Consider the following 23040-nt stretch of genomic DNA (forward strand, 5'->3'; position numbering starts at 1 on the left):
CATGTAATTTTTCAGTTGTTTTTTTCTCTTTCAGTGTACATATTTTTACTTTTGTTTTCATCATAAATAAGCTTACATGTTACTATTGTTACTCTCAAATGATTTGTAGAAGTTATTTACATTTCTATCAACAATTCTATATAAATATTTTTTTTGCTTATTATGGATAAAAAGTTTGACCGTTGCGCATAGTTGCAGAATTGCAACGACCAAAATTGTTGTGATATTTATCATCTATTCAAAAAAAAAATTCCCTACATCTCAAGTTAGTCCATTTGCTGTAGAAATATGAAGTCAAAAAATTTTTACCAAGTAAACCAATAATTCATGCAATAAAGGGTTAACTTGTTGATTCATTGCATGAGTGTGTCGGCGTGGTCGAGTCGGTAAAGCTCATGGTTGCTAAACCCTCGGGCAGATGAGGCTCGTTAGCTGGGGACAACTCCTCTAGGAGAGACAACTCCAAAATCAAACAATTGCTGCCTTATAGTTCGTTCTTGGTTGGACAAAGGCTATTGAAGCAAATCCAAAAAGAAAAGCAGGCTGATCTTAGTTTTTTTTTATAAAACATCATAGTCGGAAGTAGGTAAAGAAATAATTTATGGAGACAAAAATGTTATAAATAATCAGTTTTTATTTTGTGCGGCTGTAAGGAACAATCTAAATTTTCAATCAAACAAAATATACATCTTTAAAAGAAATATGTTCCAACTCAATTGTTTTATAAGTTAAAAGAGAAAAAAAAGCAGTTTTTTTTTGTATTGCCTACCAAATCTACACACAGCAAAATGTATTGGATACATAAGCGTCATAACTGAGTTAAGTAGAGAGAGCTGACTAAACAATACACTCATCAAAATTTAGGTCTTAACTGTCATAATGTGACCTAGATAAGTTATACTTTAATATACAGACATGTTGCAATTAATTAATTTTGATAAATTGATCATACCATTCTTTTAGTACCAGATGAGGTTAAAGATGCATAGTTAAAATATGCATAGATCATCTATTAGATGTTGTTAGAATATAAACAAAAAAATAAATTATCCCTTAAAATAAGACACAATGAAGAATTTCTCTACATCACAACGGACTAGAGGTCAATGGGGAGTGTGAAGGCTTTTGTAATATGAATGCCAAACATAATTATAATTAATGATGTTCAGATGCCAGGTCTTCATCAGACTGAGGTAAAAAGACGTCAATAAAAGAAAAAATCTCATCTTGCTGTATTTTTTCTGGGGGTTGTAATATGTCTTTTAATTTTACAGGGCTTTAAAATTGCCTTAATCATAAATTATTATTGAATGCAAAACAAAGATTTAAGTAATAATATAATGTGAGTGAGTGATTAAGATACACATTTTAAGTAGAGATGTTAGTTTAAAAAAAAACATTCTGTGGAGTGACATAAGCGGAATGGACGTCAAGACAACAGGCTCTGACTAGAAATTTATCTGGCACATCCAAAGAAGCACCAGATGAGCATCATTTTTTTATGGTCAAGTTTTGATTCTGGACTTAATTCAAGATGAGAGATATTAAATGAACAGGAAAAGATTTTTAAATTCCATTAAAAAATTAAATGCAATAAAATTGTGATTAAGATATTCAACTAACATTTTCCACATTTACAATGCACTCCATGACAATTTTTTGTTCTTTGCATTATTTTGTGGGCTGCATCATATACTAACAATAAACATTAATAACACTTTTGATTTTAGTAAAGTAAATGTACTAATATAAGAATAGAAAAATATTTGAGTGTTTAATACTTAGACAACAAATTCAAATAAAATTAGAAAGCTCAGGACAAAATTTATATGATGTGAAAGAAGTTTTTTTAAACAACGAGGAAGAAATATGTTTTGTTTTAAATGTACAGATAATCTTCAGTTTATCTTGATGTGAGTAAAAAATTGTACAACAAGAGCATTCAACAGGAGAAATAAATAATTGACTATGAGCAGGGATTTATCAGGCTGAGTTAATAGAGAGAGTAGATGATTTAAATAGATAGATGATTTAAATAGATCAACAGAGCACCAACACAGAGAGTAGGAATCGATCAGACTGAGTTAATAGAGAGAGTAGATCAACAGAGTACCAACACAGAGAGTAGGAATTGATCAGACTGTGTTAATATAGAGAGTAGATGATTTAAATAGATCAACAGAGTACCAACACAGAGAGTAGGAATTGATCAGACTGTGTTAATATAGAGAGTAGATGATTTAAATAGATCTACAGAGCACCAAGACAGAGAGTAGGAATTGATCAGACTGTGTTAATATAGAGAGTAGATGATTTAAATAGATCAACAGAGTACCAACACAGAGAGTAGGAATTGATCAGACTGAGTTAATATAGAGAGTAGATGATTTAAATAGATCTACAGAGCACCAACACAGAGAGTAGAAATTGATCAGACTGAGTTAAAATAGAGAGTAGATGATTTAAATAGATCAACAGAGTACCAACACAGAGAGTAGGAATTGATCAGACTGAGGTAATATTGAGAGTAGATGATTTAAATAGATAGATGATTTAAATAGATCTACAGAGCACCAACACAGAGAGTAGGAATTGATCAGACTGAGTTAATATAGAGAGTAGATGTAACACAGCACCAATGCTGGGTGATTTGTTCTATGATCACAGCTAAAATATGTAATGCATTTTTTGTTAGATAAGTAACAGTTTTAGTTATATATCATTTCCTTTTCTAAGTGAAAACAGTACATTAATTTTAAACATGTTTTGGCTATTAATTTTCAACATATTCTGCTTACAATGATATATTTATTACATATATACACAATATAGTGTATCATTTATTTCATTTCTGAATTTTAACTTGCATGTTACAAAATAGGTAAAAAAAAATAGTTGATGTATTCTACACTAATATATCTGTCTATATGGTTGAACTGAACATCTGAATAGTCACTCTATTTAAATGAGAGCAACTCATGTAGGCAAAGCTAATAACACATCACATATTGATCTGCTGTATGTAGGCCTACATGACGGATGTTATATTAATAAACAGACTGGTGTGTGTAAGCCTACATGATAGATTTGTAAAGACCTACATGATAGCTGTTATATTAATAAACAGACTACTGTATGTAGGCCTACATGATAGTTGTTATATTAATAAACAGACTGCTGTATGTAGGCCTACATGATGGATGTATATAGGCCTACATGTAAGATGTTATATTAATAAACAGACTACTGTATGTAAGCTTACATGATAGAGGTTATATTAATAAACAGACTGCTGTATGTAAGCCTACATGATAGATGTGTAAAGGCCTACATGATAGATGTGTATAGACCTACATGATAGATGTTATATTAATAAACAGACTGCTGTATGTAAGCCTACATGATAGATGTGCATAGACCTACATGATAGATGTATATAGGCCTACATGTAAGATGTTATATTAATAAACAGACTACTGTATGTAAGCTTACATGATAGAGGTTATATTAATAAACAGACTGCTGTATGTAAGCCTACATGATAGATGTGTAAAGGCCTACATGATAGATGTGTATAGACCTACATGATAGATGTTGTATTAATAAACACACTACTGTATGTAAGCCTACATGATAGATGTGTATAGACCTACATGATAGATGTTGTATTAATAAACACACTACTGTATGTAAGCCTACATGATAGATGTGTATAGACCTACATGATAGATGTTGTATTAATAAACACACTACTGTATGTAGACCTACATGATGGATGTGTATAGACCTACATGATAGATGTTATATTAATAAACAGACTGCTGTATGTAAGCCTACATGATAGATGTGCATAGACCTACATGATAGATGTGTAAAGGCCTACATGATAGATGTTATATTAATAAACAGACTGCTGTATGTAGGCCTACTTGATAAATGTGTTGTACAGAAGAAGTACATGGTAAATGTTACAGCAGAAAACAAATTGTTACATACAATTATTTTTGTTAACTTAATTCAATATACAGGAAGTATCTTTTTCAAAACCTAATGGTGTATTGGGGTAGGTGAAGTAGGGTTCACCTGTTTCAGTGACGTCAGCATATGAAAAGATAGTGTGACCAGCCTTCTTTACTTTATTTAATGAGAGTCCCAACAATTGAGATGATTACCTTAACTGCGCTTCCCCCCCCCCCCCCCCCACACACACGACAATATCTATTTTTGGACACACTCCCTTGCACGGAGCCTGATATCATTTTTAGACCCCCACTAACGCAAATAGAGATTCTATAAATGTTGATATGGGAGATAATCAACAGTCATTAGGTATTACTTAAAAAAAAAACATTGCGAAATTTAAAATTATTCAAAGTTAATTAACATAATGAACATTGAATAAATAGCTTATGTACAAAAACATTTTGATTTAATAATTGCAGATCAAGTCACAGACACAAGCTGGTAGAGAAGCTATGATCAATAGGTAATATGTCTTGAGATTACATGGTTTATTTAAAATATAAGTTTTAATTTCAACCAGACTGACTAGATAACAACTTATCTATGGAATGTTCAAAATAATATCCATTTTAAATTGGTTTGGCTAAAAAAAATATTATTGGACTAGACTTGGATAAAGTTTCCCAAATTTTAAAAAATATGAGTTAATAAAATAATACAAGCTAAAAATCTTTTAGCTGTAAAGGGTCTGAATGTTTTAAACTGTAAAATATACAACAAAATTGTAAGTATAACAAAAATGTGATACATTTAGTATGTAAAATAATGTAAAAGCTGTTTAAGTACAAACTGCAAAAGTTGATCATAGATATAAACATATCTCATGCTAGAGTCACAATTAAGGATCACATTTTTACTAGACATTAAAGGCACATGAATTCAAGGACATATCAACAAAAACAAAACTTAACATCATAACAATAATAAGAGTAAAAAATCTTTATGTACATACAACAGATACTTAGTAACCAAATTTAAATGCATAGTGTTCCCATCAGCCAGTGGGCTGTTTTTATCACATAAGGTAAGGGCTATCATGGTGTGGTTTCCGCCACACAACAGCTGTAGCGCAGGGAATAACAGGTAGACCACCAGGTGAAAACAAGTAGCTCACCTTTAGTTGAGCTCAACATTGATACCTTCGTCATCTGAAATAGGGGGAAAAAATTAATACATCAGTACATCGACTGTGTAAAACCATTGTACCTACAAGCTAAATATGTATTGTTTTCATATGGTTCACCCTCAGCTAAAACTTGGGAACGTAAATGTTTTAATATATAAAAAAAAACATTTTTCATTTTTTTATGAGAAATTTTTTCTTAATTTGCTGCATTAAAAACTAATTTATTCACCAATGCTACTACTGATGTAGGTTTAATAGGAGATACAGAAAGTTAATATGTACATGCCATTCATATTATGTGTGAAAACAGGGGGTATATTTATTATGTAAATATTTATGTGCAGGAGCAGGACATCCCCCCCCCCCCCCCAAAAAAAAAATACTGCCATACCACGCCAAGTAAAGATTAGAATACATTGTTTAATGCAAATTTTGCAATTCATAAGATTTTCCCCAAGGAAAAGTACAGAATAGAATAAAATCTGTAATATATTTCCTTGGATGTCCACTTGGATTGTAAATAGGTTTAATTATGAACAACCAAAGGTATATTCCAGCTCATCCCCCCCCCCCCCTCCCCCATCCCTAAAAAAAACTCAAGTCTTAAAAGCCTACAAAGTGACATCAATAAATAATGAACAAAAGTAAGTTGATACTGTTACACAAAAAACTGGTTTTATATTTCATATAAATATGTACAAGTATATACATGCATATGTGCAAGTATTTGTGTATAGTTTTTATATGTGTAAATATGACGTGTATATGTACATATTAAACAGATGACTGTGTGTAAATAAACATGTCAAGATAATTTAGAAATAGACTAAATGTTTTTTGTTTGTTTTAGGCATGTTTTACTATCCTACTTAATGTTTAGGTTAGAATCATGCGCACCTTGTGTAAAGAGAAAACTAAAACCTTTAAAAATAATGAAAACAATACAGGTGTTTTATTAGTGATATAAGAGCCCACATCAGAGTTAGTTGGTAAGCTATGAGAGAGCCTCAGTGTTATGTGAATATCTGGTTAGAGTTTGTTAACAGAACACATATAATATAACATAGTTCTCTTCAATGTTTTATAGAATCAAGTAAAGGTCGTCAGTGTTATATGAAGAACATGTTAGAGTTTGTTAACAGAACACTTTTAATATCATGTAGTTATGTCAATGTTTTATAGAATCAAAGTAAAGATTGTCAGTGTTATATGAATACTATGTTAGAGTTTGTTAACAGAACACTTTTAACATTATAAAGTTCCTATCAATGTTTTGTAGTCAAGGTTTGTTTGCTGAGGTTTACCCAAAAAAATTCTGAAACTTTAATGTAAATAAAATCAAGTGTTTAATAATTATGCCACAAAACACATTCTCTGCATAACATATAAGAATAATTGTGAGTTAAAATATTTTACTTTGAACAAATACATGCAATAATTAATTTTTCACATACAAAAAATTGTGAACAGTCTTATAAGATTATAAGTGAGTAGTGAATGTTAGAGGGTTAAATTTAATTGTTCAAATGTCATTACCACCATCCATGTTTATTCCGAAATCTGTATCTTCATCTAAATGTTAAGTTATGATTTTATTTTATTTCATTGTTTACATTTTTTAAAAATTCATACAGGGACAACCAAAGCTGACATAACAAAGTGTTGACAAATTAACTTCTCCCCTAACCTACCTAACTCACAATATCCTCCCCCCCCACCTTAAAAAAAAAAAAACTGTTATGAAAATTTTAAAGTAAATATATATATATATATATATATATATATATATATATATATATATATATATATATATATATATATATATATATATATACATAAATTAATTCTTAAGAAATACCAAAATATATGCAGCATAATATTTCAAACTAAATCTTCCCCCCCCCTTTCCTTCCTGTCATTCCCATAGCAGTGATGTCACTTTGGATGACCCTATAGTGGTGATAGATAACAAAGCCACACTAGGTTTGAATAAAAAATAAACCTCTGAGGAAATAGGAACAAATAGAGAAAAAATAAAATGACTATACAACTCCACCACAATGTATCCATCATGCAGGCCAATATTCACAGAGTAGAAAACCACACTTCAACTTTTAGAATGTCATTCTAAATTTTCTATGCCCCAAACTCTAAGTGAGTATCTTCAATAATAAAAGCAAGAATACAATGAAAAAAGGTATATTTTAAAAAAACCCATAAAAAGTAGGAAGTAAAACACAATGGTTACCATCTAGACACCTGAATACAAAGTGAAACAAATAATTTAATACTGAGAATTTTTAAATGATGCAAGAGAACATCCATGATGAAGCAATGTAAAGACGGCTGAACTTTACACAAATAACAGTCTGATTACCCTCTTCCCTTTTTGATATGCTTTGCATACATCAATATAACTTGTTTATTTGTTTTGATATACTTTCTAAGTAGTCTGTTTACAGCTTTTTTACATGACCATCGGTATAATTACTCTAATTTAATATACTTTACATAAACTTTGGTATACAAGTGAAATAAGTAACACTAGATAATAAAATGCATCAGGTCTTAAAAGTCACAACAGAATAGAAAGTGAAGCTGTAGTTTACGAAACTAAAATGGAAACCAAAACAAAAGTATAAAGTCTAAAAAAAACAAAGAAAATTGCCCTTTCAAACATGTCAGTGTATGAGGCAGATGATGTAGAGCTGTGTCTGTGACCTCGGCATATGAAGGGATAGTTTGGTCAGCGCTATGCCCAGCCGCCTTTACTTTCTCTAATGGGAGTTATGCACCCATCAGATCTGAGTGGACTCAAGAACATGCTATAGACTTGAGCCTGGGATCCAAATTTGAGACTTTTATGTGCCCTACCATCCAACAACACCATCCCAATGTGCTCTACCATCCAACAACACCATCCCAATGTGCTCTACCATCCAACAACACCATCCCAATGTGCTCTACCATCCAACAACACCATCCCAATGTGCTCTACCATCCAACAACACCATCCCAATGTGCTCTACCATCCAACAACACCATCCCAATGTGCTCTACCATCCAACAACACCATCCCAATGTGCTCTACCATCCAACAACACCATCCCATAGTCAATCAAGGCAAATAGCAAAATATTTTGACAAAAGCATTCATTAGAAAAGGAAATTTTCTAACAAGTTTTGTCAAATTGAAATACAGTGCTCAATAACCTTGTAGATTGAATCACTTAAACATAAGCTACAAAATCCCCATTACAGAAGGAACTGTGACACATGTTACTAATTATAATTTCAATGAACTGACCTTCGAAGCCAGGGTTGACCTCTCCAACATTAGCGTACGTTGTGTCCTCCTCCCTACCCTCCAACACACACAGCAAACACTCATGGATAAACTTGTATTGTTGCTGAAACAGAAGGTAACTTTATTGCAATATCTCTACATGTATGGTTCGTTAATTAAGTGGGTTTTTTTTTAACTACATTTTTAAAAAATTTATTATTTTTTTTTATAGAGGAAATCTCTGTTGGTGATTTTTTTTTCAGCAACGGGATTTTAAATCAAGTCAACTAAAACATCTGGCGGTATGTGTCCTATTAAAGTCTTGTATTTCTAAACAAGTCTTTAAATCCTGCAGAGTCGTAGCCAAGTAGCATATAAATTATTTTACTTTACACAAATATATCAACATTTTAATACTGGTACAGCTGGTACTCAAACAGAAACACAATGTAATAAAATAAGTAAAGAAACAAACTCAAAAATTAAAAAAAAAATAAGATTGAAAAAAAAATATATTTGGATAAAATTAGCATACGACTAGCTTTCACCCACACCCCACTGTAAGTAAGTAAGACAAAAGTTACAATAAAAAAAACAAATGATCCCAGTATAATAGTAAAACAATTGGCGTAATTTTTTTAATGCATGTTTTAATCTTGAGTCTTATTATAGTAAAGAGCCATTGTGTAATTAGAAAAATATTAGTAATCAAGGAATATTTTAACCACAAAAGATTAGGCCTAATTAGAAAAAAAATGTTTTAGCTGCAGAAAATAACATGTTATTGATTTAGTAAAAAGAAATATGTAAAAACCACTCTTAAAGAAAATAGCAAAAAAAAAAAAAAAATAAAAAACAACTTAGGAAATAACAATGATTGAAAGAGTTAGGATCATTTTTGACAACTATCTAAAAGAGTTTGCTAAATTACTTTGAAATGGTAGTTAAGCGTGAAATGTAAACAATTAAAAAAACATACGAGAGAAAAATATTCTTGTAATTCATATCTGGGTCTAAAGCGCTGTAATTTTCAGTAATAAAACAACATTAAGGGTCAAATTCTTGAAATATTAAAGACTCAAGATTAAAAGTATATTTAATAATCTAAGTATTTTTCAACAACTAACAATTAGCGTAAAAAAACAGTAACACAAACAAATAAAATTCAGACTAAAAAAACTATGTTATTTAATTCAGAAACTTTAAATTTTCAAACTATTATTGATAAAAAAATTAACAAAAGGCCAGTCTGAGTTAAATGCTAGTAAATTAACCAACAATCTTAGACTAATAAAAGTAAAATTGAGATCAAGTCCATTACCTTAGTTCAATTTTTTTTTTGCATCAACATGGCTATCTAATAATTTAATCTTGAGCAGTTTTGTCTTTGCTTCAAATATTCAAAGAAAATAGTTTTACCTCAGTCTGCACCATGAGAACTCTTTCCTTGCGGAGTTTATAAACAAGACTAAAGATGTCCACTTCATCTTTTTCCCTAATCAGCTGTAAGACGTGATCCAGTACAATGAAAGTTCCAGACCTGCCCACACCAGCGCTGGCGACAAGATAGTTGTAGGATATTTTAAATAATATTTCGAATTTTTTAAATTCAAACATTTCATTAACGTAAAAAAAAAAAAAATTTTTTTTTTATAAAACATTTTTACATAAAAATTTGATTGTTTAAAAATTTAAAACTTCAACTTCTTCTTCTTTCTTGTTCTTCATTCTTAATTTTTAGCGTTGGAAGGGATCGAGCCTTATCTACCAGAGGTTTAACTCGAGACTTTTTTCGAATTTATCAACCATGAGCTTTTGCCGACTCGACCACGCCTCCATCACAATTAAAGATACTTGTCAACTAGTTATGTGCCATTGAGGCCATTAACTCCGATTTCATCCTGCTTTTCTTTTTGGATTTGCTTCCATAGCCTTTGTCAAACCAAGAACAAACTACAAGGCAGCAGTTGTTTGATTTTGGAGTTGTCTTTCCTAGAAGAGTGGCTGTCCCCAGCTAACGAGCCTCATCTGCCAGAGGGTTCGAACTCGAGACTTTTCTGTTTAGCAACCATGAGCTTTACCGACTCGACCACGCCGACCCCTCAAACTTCAACTGAAATGTAACAAAGTAGCCCCACTCAGCAATATTTAAATGTAAAGTTTATGACCATTATACGAAACATACCTGCAGTGAGTTACTATAGGTCCACCTTCCCGTATAAGCTTGTCCCTGACAGTCCGTACAAAACGTATCAAGGACGTAGGATTTTTTGGTACACCAAAATCTGGCCACACTCGATAATAAAAGTGACGAATATTTCTTGATTGCTCTCCCTTCAAAGAATTAAATAAATAATATAAAAAAAAAAAAACACTTGTAAAGGTTTAAAAGATGCCGTACTATCAGTGCTTAAGCTTGCATTAATTTAATAGTTTAACGTAATAAATAAAATTAAAAGAATCTGTTTACTTTATAGCTAATTACACAAAAGTAACAAATTTTTAGTAAATAATTTTACTTAATTATAAAATAAAATCAGGAAAATCTCCAAATTATTGTAAGTAATACAATCATTTTTAAATTCAGATGTGTCTTACAGATGTTAAGATTAGTATAAAGTATGTGTCAAAACATCCTGACTTAAAGTTTAATGTTACAGACCTATGTTAGCATCAAGTGTTATTACTTCTAGATGACAGCGGTTTCAATGTTCTAAAAAAGTTGGTATTAAGCATTTGAAACCAAACTAGAACACCTACCAAAGACACTTTTAACTCAGTCACTGTCCAATCTGGCATGTGGGTTTCATTTAAAATGACCACTTGAAGATCACCATAAAACTTGGCTTCTGAATCATTCGGCCAGTAATGGTCACTTTTCTCCTGAAAACGTTTTCTTTTGTGTTAACAAAGAGCAAATTATGAATGAATAATAATTGACTCTAAGACATTGCTTCTTGCTGACAAAAATTCAGGATATTTTTTAAAGCTTAAAGTTGTAAATCTAGGCTACATACATTCAAAGCAAAGAACTATTTTAAGAACAATTTTTAAAAGAGACTTACTCTTCCTTTCTCCTGGCAGCGTGTCAACATGACTATATTTCGACAGTTCTGTTCCCAAATCATTCTCCAGAAATCATCTCGTGTTGAGGGTAATGGCCCCTGTGTGGCTATATATTCTCTCTTTGAATTGTAACCCTGAAAATATATTTAATTTGTCAATATAACAAGTCTTGTTTATAACAAATACTGTAGGCTATTTTAGCTTTTCTAGCCTCTTTTTAGGTACAAGCTACTCAAACAAAAACTGTTTCACTTTTTGACAAGAATTTAAATAATATTTTTGTTGTTTTATTGTTTGATTACCAACAGTTAACTAAAGAGAACTGGGAAGTTTGGTAGTGAATAAGATGGATTATAATTCTGATTAAGATGACTCACTGGCATGTAGTTAGCATTGATATAATCTGAGCCTTCTTCATCGTCTGTTGGCAGGAGTTTAACACGGGAATGGTCATAAGGCAAAATGTTAGTGAAGCGATTTTTTGGTCGGTTGGGTGGAAATTCTGCAGCCGTACAGGGCTGATCACGTCCCACTTCTTTTAAGTCCTGGTCAAGAGATAAAACATTGAATTCTGTTACATTCAACTGGTTATTATATTGTCATGTTATTTTATTTTTAAAAAGATATATAAAATATAGAAGAGAAACTGTTGGAAAGTTAACGAAATTGGAAACATAAAATTGTAAACATATAAACAGTAAATTTGCTAGTCAAGAAATTACATGACAGTGACATTTCAATTCACACTTGAGAAGAAACAAGATAAATACCTCATATTCTTCAGCGTATTTAAAATCTGAGTCCGATTCCATTTTCTTCACATGGAATGGAAAGTCAGATAGTTTCACAGGACGGCTAGTCATTGAAAGAAATAATTAAACTTAAACGGTACAGTAAGTTAGGTGTGTTACTATAAAAATTTTTTTTAGACACTTCTTTTTTATTAAGTGTTTGTTGCTACAAATAAAACCTTTAACTAGTCAAAGTTTTATTCATTAAGCCTGTTTGTTAATACAAATGAAAAGTTTAAAATTATAAATATATTTATACCTTAATTTGGCAAGTGCGTTGTGCTCCCAGGATGATTTAGGTGCTGAATGTTTAGAGGCTTTCTTTGGACGGTTTCTCCACTTAAGGAACAAAATGACAGCCACAGCAATGAGAATGAGAATAATGAAGGCACCAATAACGCCTCCTATAGTGGAAGCTACACTGTTGGACTGACTTTCAGCTGGTGAGATTAAGAAATACATTCTTGAATCATGAGACACACAAAATAAAAGCAGCTTAAATACATGTCTAGATTAGAGACATTCAATACAATTTTAAGCACCAGACATTTGATAGATCTCTAGAAATTCATCATGTACTTGCCAACTGAAAACTGAAAATAAAAATTTAATTATTCCATGGCTAAAAAAATGAAAAAAAATAAATCAGAGATAGCAATGTCTAAAAGACAAAGATTCATTTAGAAAAGCAACAATTAAGATACAATGCCATAATACACATAAAAGCTTAAAGTTATGTAATTTAATATGTATAGGTGAAAGATGTATTTGATGCAGGCTGCTGACCTTAAGTATAGGTAAAAGAGTAAATAAATCCCCAAACCACTATAATACGATTAACATGCAGTTTATAACAATACCTTGGCAGATTAAACTAGTGTTTTTAAGGATGCATTTTGTCATTAGAATAGCTTGTCATTTCTCCTCAGTTTTATTTAAATTGATCCATGTACTTATTTAATGTGTTAAGTCTAATTTCTTTTTCTCCACACTAATTGTTAAAGTAGTTCAGACATGAGAGATGTTTTTATATGATAATCATGAGACGAGGGTCTTTAAACATCATTATTATTGAAATCTTTTCTGGTAACTTAGTACTTAACCTTTAGTGCCTAGACCCCTAAATATTGAGACAATTATAACATAACAAAGCAAGCTGGATCAAATTTACCAGAAAAATAAAGTAAAAACCTGAAAAACAAAAAATAGATCTGTATTTCTAATAAAACAACATCAAATCACAGTGTCAGATTAAGTGTACAGCTATAACCACACAGCCTATGATAGTTTAAATTCAATAACATTAGCAGCTAAAACACAAAAGAGAACCACCTCTCCTTAAATCATGGCTCAACGTTTTTTGTTAATACAACCTTAGCATTATATTAGCAATGTCTCAGCTTTAAAAAATTTGAAGATTTATTAATATTAGCAAATAAAAGAACAGAGGATAGCACACCTGTTTTGATCATGTCTGAATAAGCTGTGTCATTATGTCCATGCTTGGTGTAGCCCCGCAGCTTGATGTAATACCCCGTGTTCTCAGACAGCTGGCCATTACAGAATTTTTTCCCCTCACAATTCAACTCAGCTCCAACAACAAACAGGTGTCCAGTGTTATCTGTTTCACGTTTTTTTCTTCTAGCAGTTCCACACGATGAGGTTGAACTGAAGAAGTCTTTACATCTGTCAGATGAAAATATTGGGATAGATATGAGGAAATACTGAAGAAGTCTTTACTGAAGAAGTAAAGAAGGTCCAGAAGAAATAGTAAAAAAAATATGGTTATTTTTTAAAGGAATAATTAATATAAGTTGCAATGTAGGGCTTATAGCCTAAACAGTCGGGTCAAAATATCTATGAAATAACATCGGTCAGTCAATTTTTGGTATAGAGAATTTGACTGCATCAGTGTAGAAAATAATGTTTAAGAAGAAATCTACACAAAAACAGCTACAGTTGTTAAACATATAGTAAATTTTATTACACAGACTTAAAAAAAATATCTTAATTAGTTGACTGCCATGATTGAGACAGTTAGAGCTGTGGTTAAAATTTAGTTGATTGTGGAATATTTCTGTCCTTGTTAGCAGAAGATAAATCTGTTGGCTAAAATCAACAAATCTTTCATTTTTTCCCCTGTCAACCCATTTGTATATGTCAACCCACTCCACCATGCCAACCCACTCCACCATGCCAACCCAGTCAAATATGCAAACCCAATGAAAGTTCAACCTGTACCCACCTATTGATGGCCTTGTAAACTTTTATTGTACTGTCCTCTCTAGCCTGGCCCCAACTTGGCAAGTCATCATTAGTGTCATGTTCAGGTGAGGGCTCTGTTGATACAATCACTGAATACTCTCTGTAAGGACAGTTCAATCTTTGGATTATTATACCTATTTAAATTTCAAACACTCTCATACGATAGGACAGTTCAATGTTTGGATTATTAGACCAATTGTAATTTCAACTCTCTCATATGATACCTATAGAAAATAACAAGATTTTTAAAACTGTTACAAATCATCTTTCAATAGGTGCTATCAATAACGTACATAACTTTTCCATTGGCGTCACTGAATGGGTTGATAAAAAGTAGCTTGAGCTGGTTTTCTGTCACCGGTCTCTGATCTTCTGGTGCTAACTCGGGTTTGCTGCTCTCCAGTGTAAGGCTTTCTTTAAATACTGGGGCTAAAAGATTTATATACAACAAGAGAAGACATTTTTAAGTTACTGCCTTTTTTACAACCTGAGCTATAAGAGTGGTTTAGGGGTTGGCTTGGTTGTGTGAGTAAAAGCTTATGATTGCTAAACTTATAAGTTTCTAGCAGTGGCGTCGCTAGGTCAGGTGTCACCCGGTGCGGCACTTTGTGGTGTCACCCCCTCCCCCAAAAAAATAAAAATAAATCAAAGTATGTGTGTGTGTATGAGTGTGTAAACATGGTGAGGGGTAGAAGCAAGCGGTGTAACTGAAATAGCAATGTAAACAGAAAGTGATATTTCAACGCCAAGGGTAGACAAAGGTACAGAATATAGTCCAAGTAAAGTCATAACAGTCAGAACCCAACGGGATCCGAACCTGATTGGCAGAAGTGATTACATGTCTATACTTGATGCATGGAAGGCGAGGCGATTTGGTACCGTGTGGAATGGTAGGTTCGGATCCCGTTGGGTTCTGACTGTTCTGACTTTACTTGGACTATATTCTGTACCTTTGTCTACCCTTGGTGTTGAAATATCACTTTCTGTTTACATTGCTATGAGTGTGTATGAGTGTGAGTGTATGACTGTATATGTGTATAAGCTTTAATCACTGCAGACTTAATAGTAACAATGTTTATCTATAGTCTGTTAATAATACAGTTGGATGTAGCATTGTTTTCTCTATAGTTAGCGTGTTTACGTCATGGTGTCACCCCCACCCTCTTGTAATAATTGTCAATTAGTACTTAAAAGACTATTTAACTTTAAATTATCATTAATGGAACTGGCATAAAGCATTTTTCTTCTGTACATTTTGCAATTTTTTTGCCATGGTGTCATCCCCCCTAAATCGGGTCACTCTGTGCGGTCCGAACACCCCGCCCTCGCTACACCTCTGGTCCCTAGTTCAAACCCCAGGTAGATGAGGCTTGATAACTAGGAACAGCAACCCATCTACAAGAGAAAACACCATAAACAAACAACTGCTGCCTTGTTGTTTGATCTTGGATAGAAAAAAGGCTATGGAAGCAAATCCAAATAGAAAAGCAGGCTGAAATTGGAGTCAACTGCCTATATGGCGCATAACAAGTTGAGACATAATTGTGTTAGAGGTAAGGATTTCCAACATTACAATTAAGAACTATTAAGAAGGTAAGTGTAATTAGAAGTTGCTTGTTAGGAACTTATTATTTTAAATTACCAATATTTAATATTTGTGTAGCTAGCTGATGTTAGTTTAAGTAATTTTAACATGATAAAACACAACTATAAGACTAATCACCTTGTGTTTTTGTTTCATATTTTATCTCAGTTTCATTGCCCTTCTCCACAGTGAATGCTGATACCTGTAAATAAAAACATGAACATATTAGAGGTGGTAAAAAGATATATTTCAGTATACATGAAAGTGTCAAGCAAATAATAAAAATTAAAAAAAATAATAAAAACAGACTTTAAAGGTGTACAATACATGAACCACACTGACCTTAAAGCACAATACATGAACACACTGACCTTAAAGCACAATACATGAACCACACTGACCTTAAATTTGTACAATACATGAACACACTGACCTTAAAGTACAATACATGAACCACACTGACCTTAAAGTACAATACATGAACACACTGACCTTAAAGTTGTACAATACATGACCACACTGACCTTAAAGTTGTACAATACATGACCACACTGACCTTAAAGGTGTACAATACATGAACCACACTGACCTTAAAGTACAATACATGAACCACACTGACCTTAAAGTACAATACATGAACCACACTGACCTTAAAGTACAATACATGAACCACACTGACCTTAAAGTACAATACATGAACCACACTGACCTTAAAGTACAATACATGAACCACACTGACCTTAAAGGTGTAGGATACTCCAGGTGTGAGATTTGCTATGGTGAATTCAGTCATCAAAGATTCAGTGGAAAAAATCTAATACAAACAAGAAAGGTCATATGTTAACACAGGAAACAAACAGAGCATTGTAAGCTTAGAACACACATTCCTCATATCAGTATAAAAATATGACAATAATTTTTGCCATTGCGCAATTACCATGGAATGTGCATTCATCCTTGTAATTAAAACATTGTGTAGTTACATGTGTATGCATTTTTTACCAGCACTTAACAAATATATTCAATATATTCACCTCCTCTTGCTTATCATTATCCTTAGTATAACTGATCATGTATTTAGTAATGTTTCCATTGGCTTCAACAGGTGGCTTCCATGTTAACTTGACTGTACGGAACACTGGTTCACTTGCATTTAAAGATACAACTGGACCAGGGGCTGTGGACAGTTTTTACAGAGAGAGAACTGTAACAATCTATAGGAGCGTTGATAGTATTTAATATAACTGTATCTATCTATAGAATCTTTGATAGTATTTAATATAAATGTATCACTCTATAGCAGGGGTCGGCAACCTTTTGAAGCGGAAGAGCCAAAAGTTACAATTTTCAAAATTTCCCTGGTTTTAAAGAGCCACTAACATTTTTTTATTTTAAATATTTTATTTTTTTATTAAGATTATTAGTATTTGTTCAAAGAGCTGGAGAGCCGCATCTTGATATCAAAAGAGCCGCATGCGGCTCGCGAGCCGCAGGTTGCCGACCCCTGCTCTATAGAACCGTTGATAGTATTTAATGTAACTGTATCAGTCTATAGAATCTTTGATAATATTTAATATAACAATATCAGTCTATAGAATCTTTAATAGCATTTAATATAATTGTATCACTCTATAGAATCTTTGATAGCATTTACATAACTGTATCACTCTATAGAATCTTTGATAGCATTTACATAACTGTATCACTCTATAGAATCTTTGATAGCATTTAATATAACTGTATCACTCTATAGAATCTGATAGTATTTAATATAAGACACACTGACAAACAAAAAGTTATTCACACAACTTTTGTAGGTATTCTTAAAAAAATGTCAACAAATTTTATTTCTAGCTAATGTATCTAAAAGATTAATAGCTACAAAATGATAAATTTCAGAGAGTAGCCTACAAATTAAACTCACCAGCTTGTAATGTCCTAATGGAGTACATTTTTGTTACATTTTTGTAATGTCCATCCAAAGTCTCAGTCTGTGTTTCCACAGTAAACATGTAATCCTGGTATGGTTTCAAGTCACTGATTGTCTCATTAAATTTGAGATTCTGGGATCTCTGGACTTTCTTTTCTTTACAGCTTTGGTTGTTAGAGTCCATACATGTAATGATGTAATTAGCAGCATCACCTAGTTGTGGGCCCAGCTCTAAAGTTACACTTTGAGAGTATGGATATAGATTGACAGGGACGGCATTAGGATCTGGTGACATTGAAACATTATTTAAAGACTGGTAAATAAATCAAAGAAATGATACAGGTTCATGCTTGCATTAAAATGTATCTATAATATAAAATATTACAAAAGATATTGTCAAATTTTTAAAAACTGTGTGTAATACAGAGGGTTGGTGTGGCCTAGAGGTAGAGCACTAGACTGTAACATGAAAGTCTCAAGTTAGAATCTGTATTCAAGTCAGTGGAATGTCCCCGAGTCCACCCAGCTCATGTTAGGGAAAATAAAGGCAGCTGGGCATTGTGCTGACCACACTATTCCTTCATATGTCAAGGTCACAGAAACAGGTGCCCTGTCATCTGCCCTATGTGTCTTGGGCACAAACAGGAAAATGTGGTGAATACAGATTTTTATGTGGTAAAAACAATGAGGCATGAGGTTGATGCGTCATTATCAGCTTTACTAGAGATACAAATATAAGGGTACAGTAAGCTCTAAATGTTAAATTGTGTTTGACAATTGTTGTGATTTCTTACAAGATGGCTGTAACAGTTTTTTTTAAATTTACATTTAGCAATGTGTGAACTTACTAGTTAGGATCTGTAGTATTTTGGGAGAGCTTGTTTCATCATTGCTGTTGGTTACTGCGGACACAGTGTACTTAGTCCCAGCTGTCAGACCAGAGAACTCAACATCTTTTGGATCACTTTTAGTTCTTGTCACTGGGCTTACATTGTCTACATTGTCTACATTGTTTCCATCCTTTAAACTAAAGGTCAAGTTGTCAAATGTATCACCACTTACAACAGTGTAGTTGAATCTAATAGAACTATTAGTGCTTGATACTTCTGTTAGTTTAGATGTCATTAGAGGTTCTGAGAAGGACAAGATAATAGTTTCATTAAATCTAATTTTACACTAATTTTCTGTGTAATATAATGAATATTATATTAATAAAATTAATAGACTAATAAACTGTTGAATAAATATTCTCTATTTTAATTTAGACATTAACTTTCAGTACTATTACATTTTCATGTATATAAAATATAGCAACAAATAGCAAGCTATTTCTGTATCATAAGACCAACTTACTTGTAGTTACTTTGAGCTGGACATTGTTTGATCTTTTGTTTCCTACCACACTGACAACTGTGACTGTGTATGTTTTACCAGCGACCAGTTGGCCTACAGTAGACGTATATGTTTTATCTTGGGTAGTGTTGACTGTCTGGCTATAAGTCAACCAAGTGATCTCCCATTTTTCACAGTAAGTTTTTGTTGCATCATGTTGCCAAGTTATTTTAACATTAGTTTCATTGGTTTCACCTTTGACCTTGCTGACATTTTCTGGTGGTAGTGGACCTAAGGGAACAAAATTTGACTAAACGTGACTAAATAAATAATAGGCGGGCATAATTTGACTAAATGTGATTAAATAAATAATAGGTGAATATAATTTGACTAATTGTGACTAAATAAATAATAGGTGAACATAATTTGACTAAATGTGACTAAATAAATAATAGGCGGACATAATTTGACAAAATGTGATTAAATAAATAATAGGCAGACATAATTTGACTAAATGGGACTAAATAAATAATAGGCGGACATAATTTGACTAAATGGGACTAAATTATTAAAAATAGGTGGAAATAATTTGACAAAATGTGACTAAATAAATAATAGGTGAACATAATTTGACTAAATGTGACTAAATAAATAATAGGTGAATATAATTTGACTAATTGTGACTAAATAAATAATAGGTGAACATAATTTGACTAAATAAATAATAGGCGGACATAATTTGACAAAATGTGATTAAATAAATAATAGGCGGACATAATTTGACTAAATGGGACTAAATAAATAATAGGCGGACATAATTTGACTAAATGGGACTAAATTATTAAAAATAGGTGGAAATAATTTGACAAAATGTGACTAAATAAATAATAGGTGAACATAATTTGACTAAATGTGACTAAATAAATAATAGATGAACAGAATTTGACTAAATGTGACTAAATAAACAATTGATGAACATCATTTGACTATATGTTACAAAATAAGCAACAGGTGTTTAACACATAATTTAACTAAAAGTGACTAAATAAACAAGCAGTATTGAAACTAATTTGACTAAATGAGACTAAATAAGTAATATGCGTTAATCAAAATTTGACTAAATGTAACCAAAATAAACAAAAGATGATGAAACTAATTTGACTAAATATAATACAAAGAAACAATAGATGTTAAAAATAATAATAATAATTGTGACTAAATAAACAATAGATCTTGAAAATAACTTAACTAAATGTGGCTAAATACACAATAGATGTAAAAACTAATAATAAAACAAAAAACCATAAGAGAAATTAAAAACTAATGTAAATGGGCATATTAAAAACATGGATTTTTTAAATTGGTATCTATATAATAAGATTTTTTTTTCAAATTATTGTTCATATAAATAATTTCAACTTTCTAGAATGAAACTCAAATATTTGACAAATGAAAAACAAACAAACAAAATATAAACAATATGAAATAGCATCATTTACTTACTCAAGGCATAAACTTTTGTAACCTCTTGACTTTGTACACCATTGCTAACAGCTGTGACATTGAACTCATATGTGTAACCAGGAAATAGACCAGAGATGGTTTTACTTGTAGATGTAGTGCTAGTGTTGTTCATCGAGCTGGAGTTGAGTGATTTGTAGCTGATATTAAAGCTGTCAGATCTTCCTGCACTGGGTCTTATCCATGTGACTTGTAGACTAGTGGGGGAACTGAGTTCTATATTTAGATTGGTCACTGGGTTGGGTGCTGGAACAAATGAACAGTTTAGGTCAGTAAACAAACTGTGTAACAATAGACCATGTAAACATTTAGGCTAGATTTACAGCTTTATGTTTAAAATATTCCATACATTATGTTTGGATCCCATCTTTTTAAAACACAATATCAACTACAGCCATGTAGAGAAAACAGCAAGCACTAGATCACCTGTAAGTCCTTGTACACTTTTAGGGCTGCTTCTAGCTTCCTCCTTAACAGCAACAACGGAGACACTATAGCTGGTTCCAGGTGTGAGGTCACTCATTGTCAGGTTATAGTTCAACTGTTTAGTCGCATTTACTAAGTAGTTTTTGTTAGCATATATCTGAAACACAACATGATTGTAAACTACTTTAAATGATAAGCCGCTGCCAAAATATGTTAAATGGTACATTTATTGTTAGATATTATCAAAAAGTATTGATCAGAACAAAACTTAAGGCTACATTTCTTTGTTAGTAAAACTTTTATCAAATTTCTGTTAGAGTTAAGTCCCTTTATTGAACCTGCCCGTCCATGGGGCAAGTGAATTAGAGTTCACCTGTTTAAGTGACCTCTGCATATGAAGGAATAATATGATCAGCACTATGCCGTGCTGCCTTTACTTTCCCTAACGTAAGTCAGGTAACCATCAGAGTTGGGTGGACTCAGGTACATTCTAATGAACTGAACCAAAATTCAAATTCAAGACTTTTGTGTTGGCAGACTAGCACTCTACCGCTATGTTGCGCTATCCCACATTTCTGTTGCAGATGGCTATTGCTAGTGACTAGCACTCTACCGCTATGTTGCGCTATCCCACATTTCTGGTGTAGATAACTATTGTTAGTGACCAAGATGGGAATAAACATGTAAAACTTACATCAAAGCTTGTTTGATTACTGCTACTGCTAACTGACCAGGATAGGAATAAAGCTGTTGTGTTCAAACTTGCCACATTTAGATTTTCTACTGCTAGTGGAGCTATAAATAGATAAATATTAAAGTTTAGAATAATCAAAGAGCATTACATATTTATAATAACACTGACACAATTAGTATTTGATACTCAATCCCAAAATGCACTATTAAAAAATAAATTAATTTTTAAAATGTAACAAAAACTTAAGAAGTATAAAGTATTATTTTGGGACATTTCTAACATGGTAAATACATTTTAAAAATTGATAAATATAGGGTCTAAATAAAAACAGAATGATGAAAATCTATATTTTAGTAAGACTAAGCAAACTGCTATAAGACTTTGCACCTAAATTGTGTACTAAAAATTCTAATTAGACAGTAACTGAACATACATTTTTAAAATTACATCTTTGAATAGAATATATGGTGTGAGTAGAGTCAGAAAAGCATTTCTAGCAAATGTGAAAGATTTAAAGGGTGGTCTTTTGTAAATAGTTGATTGAAGTAGCTGCAATACATTTTTAAAAGCAAAAGTGTAAATCAAATCAAAATTGTGTGAGATCTTACAGAGAAGCCAATATTTTCATTAGAAAAATTATCCAGGCATATACTGAGTAACTAGCAATGATAGAAAGCAGTCATAGTAATTATTTGTTGCTTTTTTAAAATAAAAAAAACCTATGATCCTGATACAAATTTGATATTCTACAAGCTAAAATGAATCAAATGAGCTTGCTCTTTTTACCAAACTCTTAATGGCTGTTGAGTAGTAGTTTAAATTCTGTTGAAACAAATTTAAGATAGTTATTTATCATTGTTTTATGGGGTGATGAGGAGAACAAATAAAAAACAACATATGGATATGTGTGAAAGCTGATAAACTATTGGTAGCTACTAAACATAACTGTAAGCCTTGATTGTGCACTCTCTTAGGGGACTGCATGTTCAAACAGA

General features: G+C 32.0%; 1 protein-coding gene across 1 annotated transcript in view; it reads right to left on the minus strand.

Annotated features, from left to right (window-relative positions):
- Positions 1-4237: 4237 nt before the first annotated feature.
- The window catches only part of LOC131955271 (tyrosine-protein phosphatase 10D), a 52297-nt gene continuing 33494 nt past the window's right edge, over positions 4238-23040 (minus strand). The window contains exons 16-37 of the mRNA XM_059319312.1: positions 22046-22146; positions 21352-21508; positions 20908-21171; positions 19426-19695; positions 18921-19205; positions 18067-18357; positions 17177-17319; positions 16882-16956; positions 16281-16344; positions 14851-14986; positions 14538-14657; positions 13752-13978; positions 12552-12732; positions 12272-12356; positions 11879-12046; positions 11501-11635; positions 11196-11318; positions 10621-10769; positions 9855-9990; positions 8457-8559; positions 6686-6721; positions 4238-5171 (exon numbers count right to left, since the gene is read on the minus strand). Of these exons, the coding sequence (XP_059175295.1) occupies positions 5140-5171; positions 6686-6721; positions 8457-8559; positions 9855-9990; positions 10621-10769; positions 11196-11318; positions 11501-11635; positions 11879-12046; positions 12272-12356; positions 12552-12732; positions 13752-13978; positions 14538-14657; positions 14851-14986; positions 16281-16344; positions 16882-16956; positions 17177-17319; positions 18067-18357; positions 18921-19205; positions 19426-19695; positions 20908-21171; positions 21352-21508; positions 22046-22146 (3281 nt within the window). The 3' untranslated portion in view covers positions 4238-5139. The remainder of the gene's footprint in view (positions 5172-6685; positions 6722-8456; positions 8560-9854; positions 9991-10620; positions 10770-11195; positions 11319-11500; positions 11636-11878; positions 12047-12271; positions 12357-12551; positions 12733-13751; positions 13979-14537; positions 14658-14850; positions 14987-16280; positions 16345-16881; positions 16957-17176; positions 17320-18066; positions 18358-18920; positions 19206-19425; positions 19696-20907; positions 21172-21351; positions 21509-22045; positions 22147-23040) is intronic.

This window comes from Physella acuta, unplaced genomic scaffold (assembly GCF_028476545.2).
Source record: "Physella acuta isolate Inbredline_101_S28 unplaced genomic scaffold, ASM2847654v3 ptg001061l, whole genome shotgun sequence".
Lineage (NCBI taxonomy): Eukaryota > Metazoa > Mollusca > Gastropoda > Physidae > Physella > Physella acuta.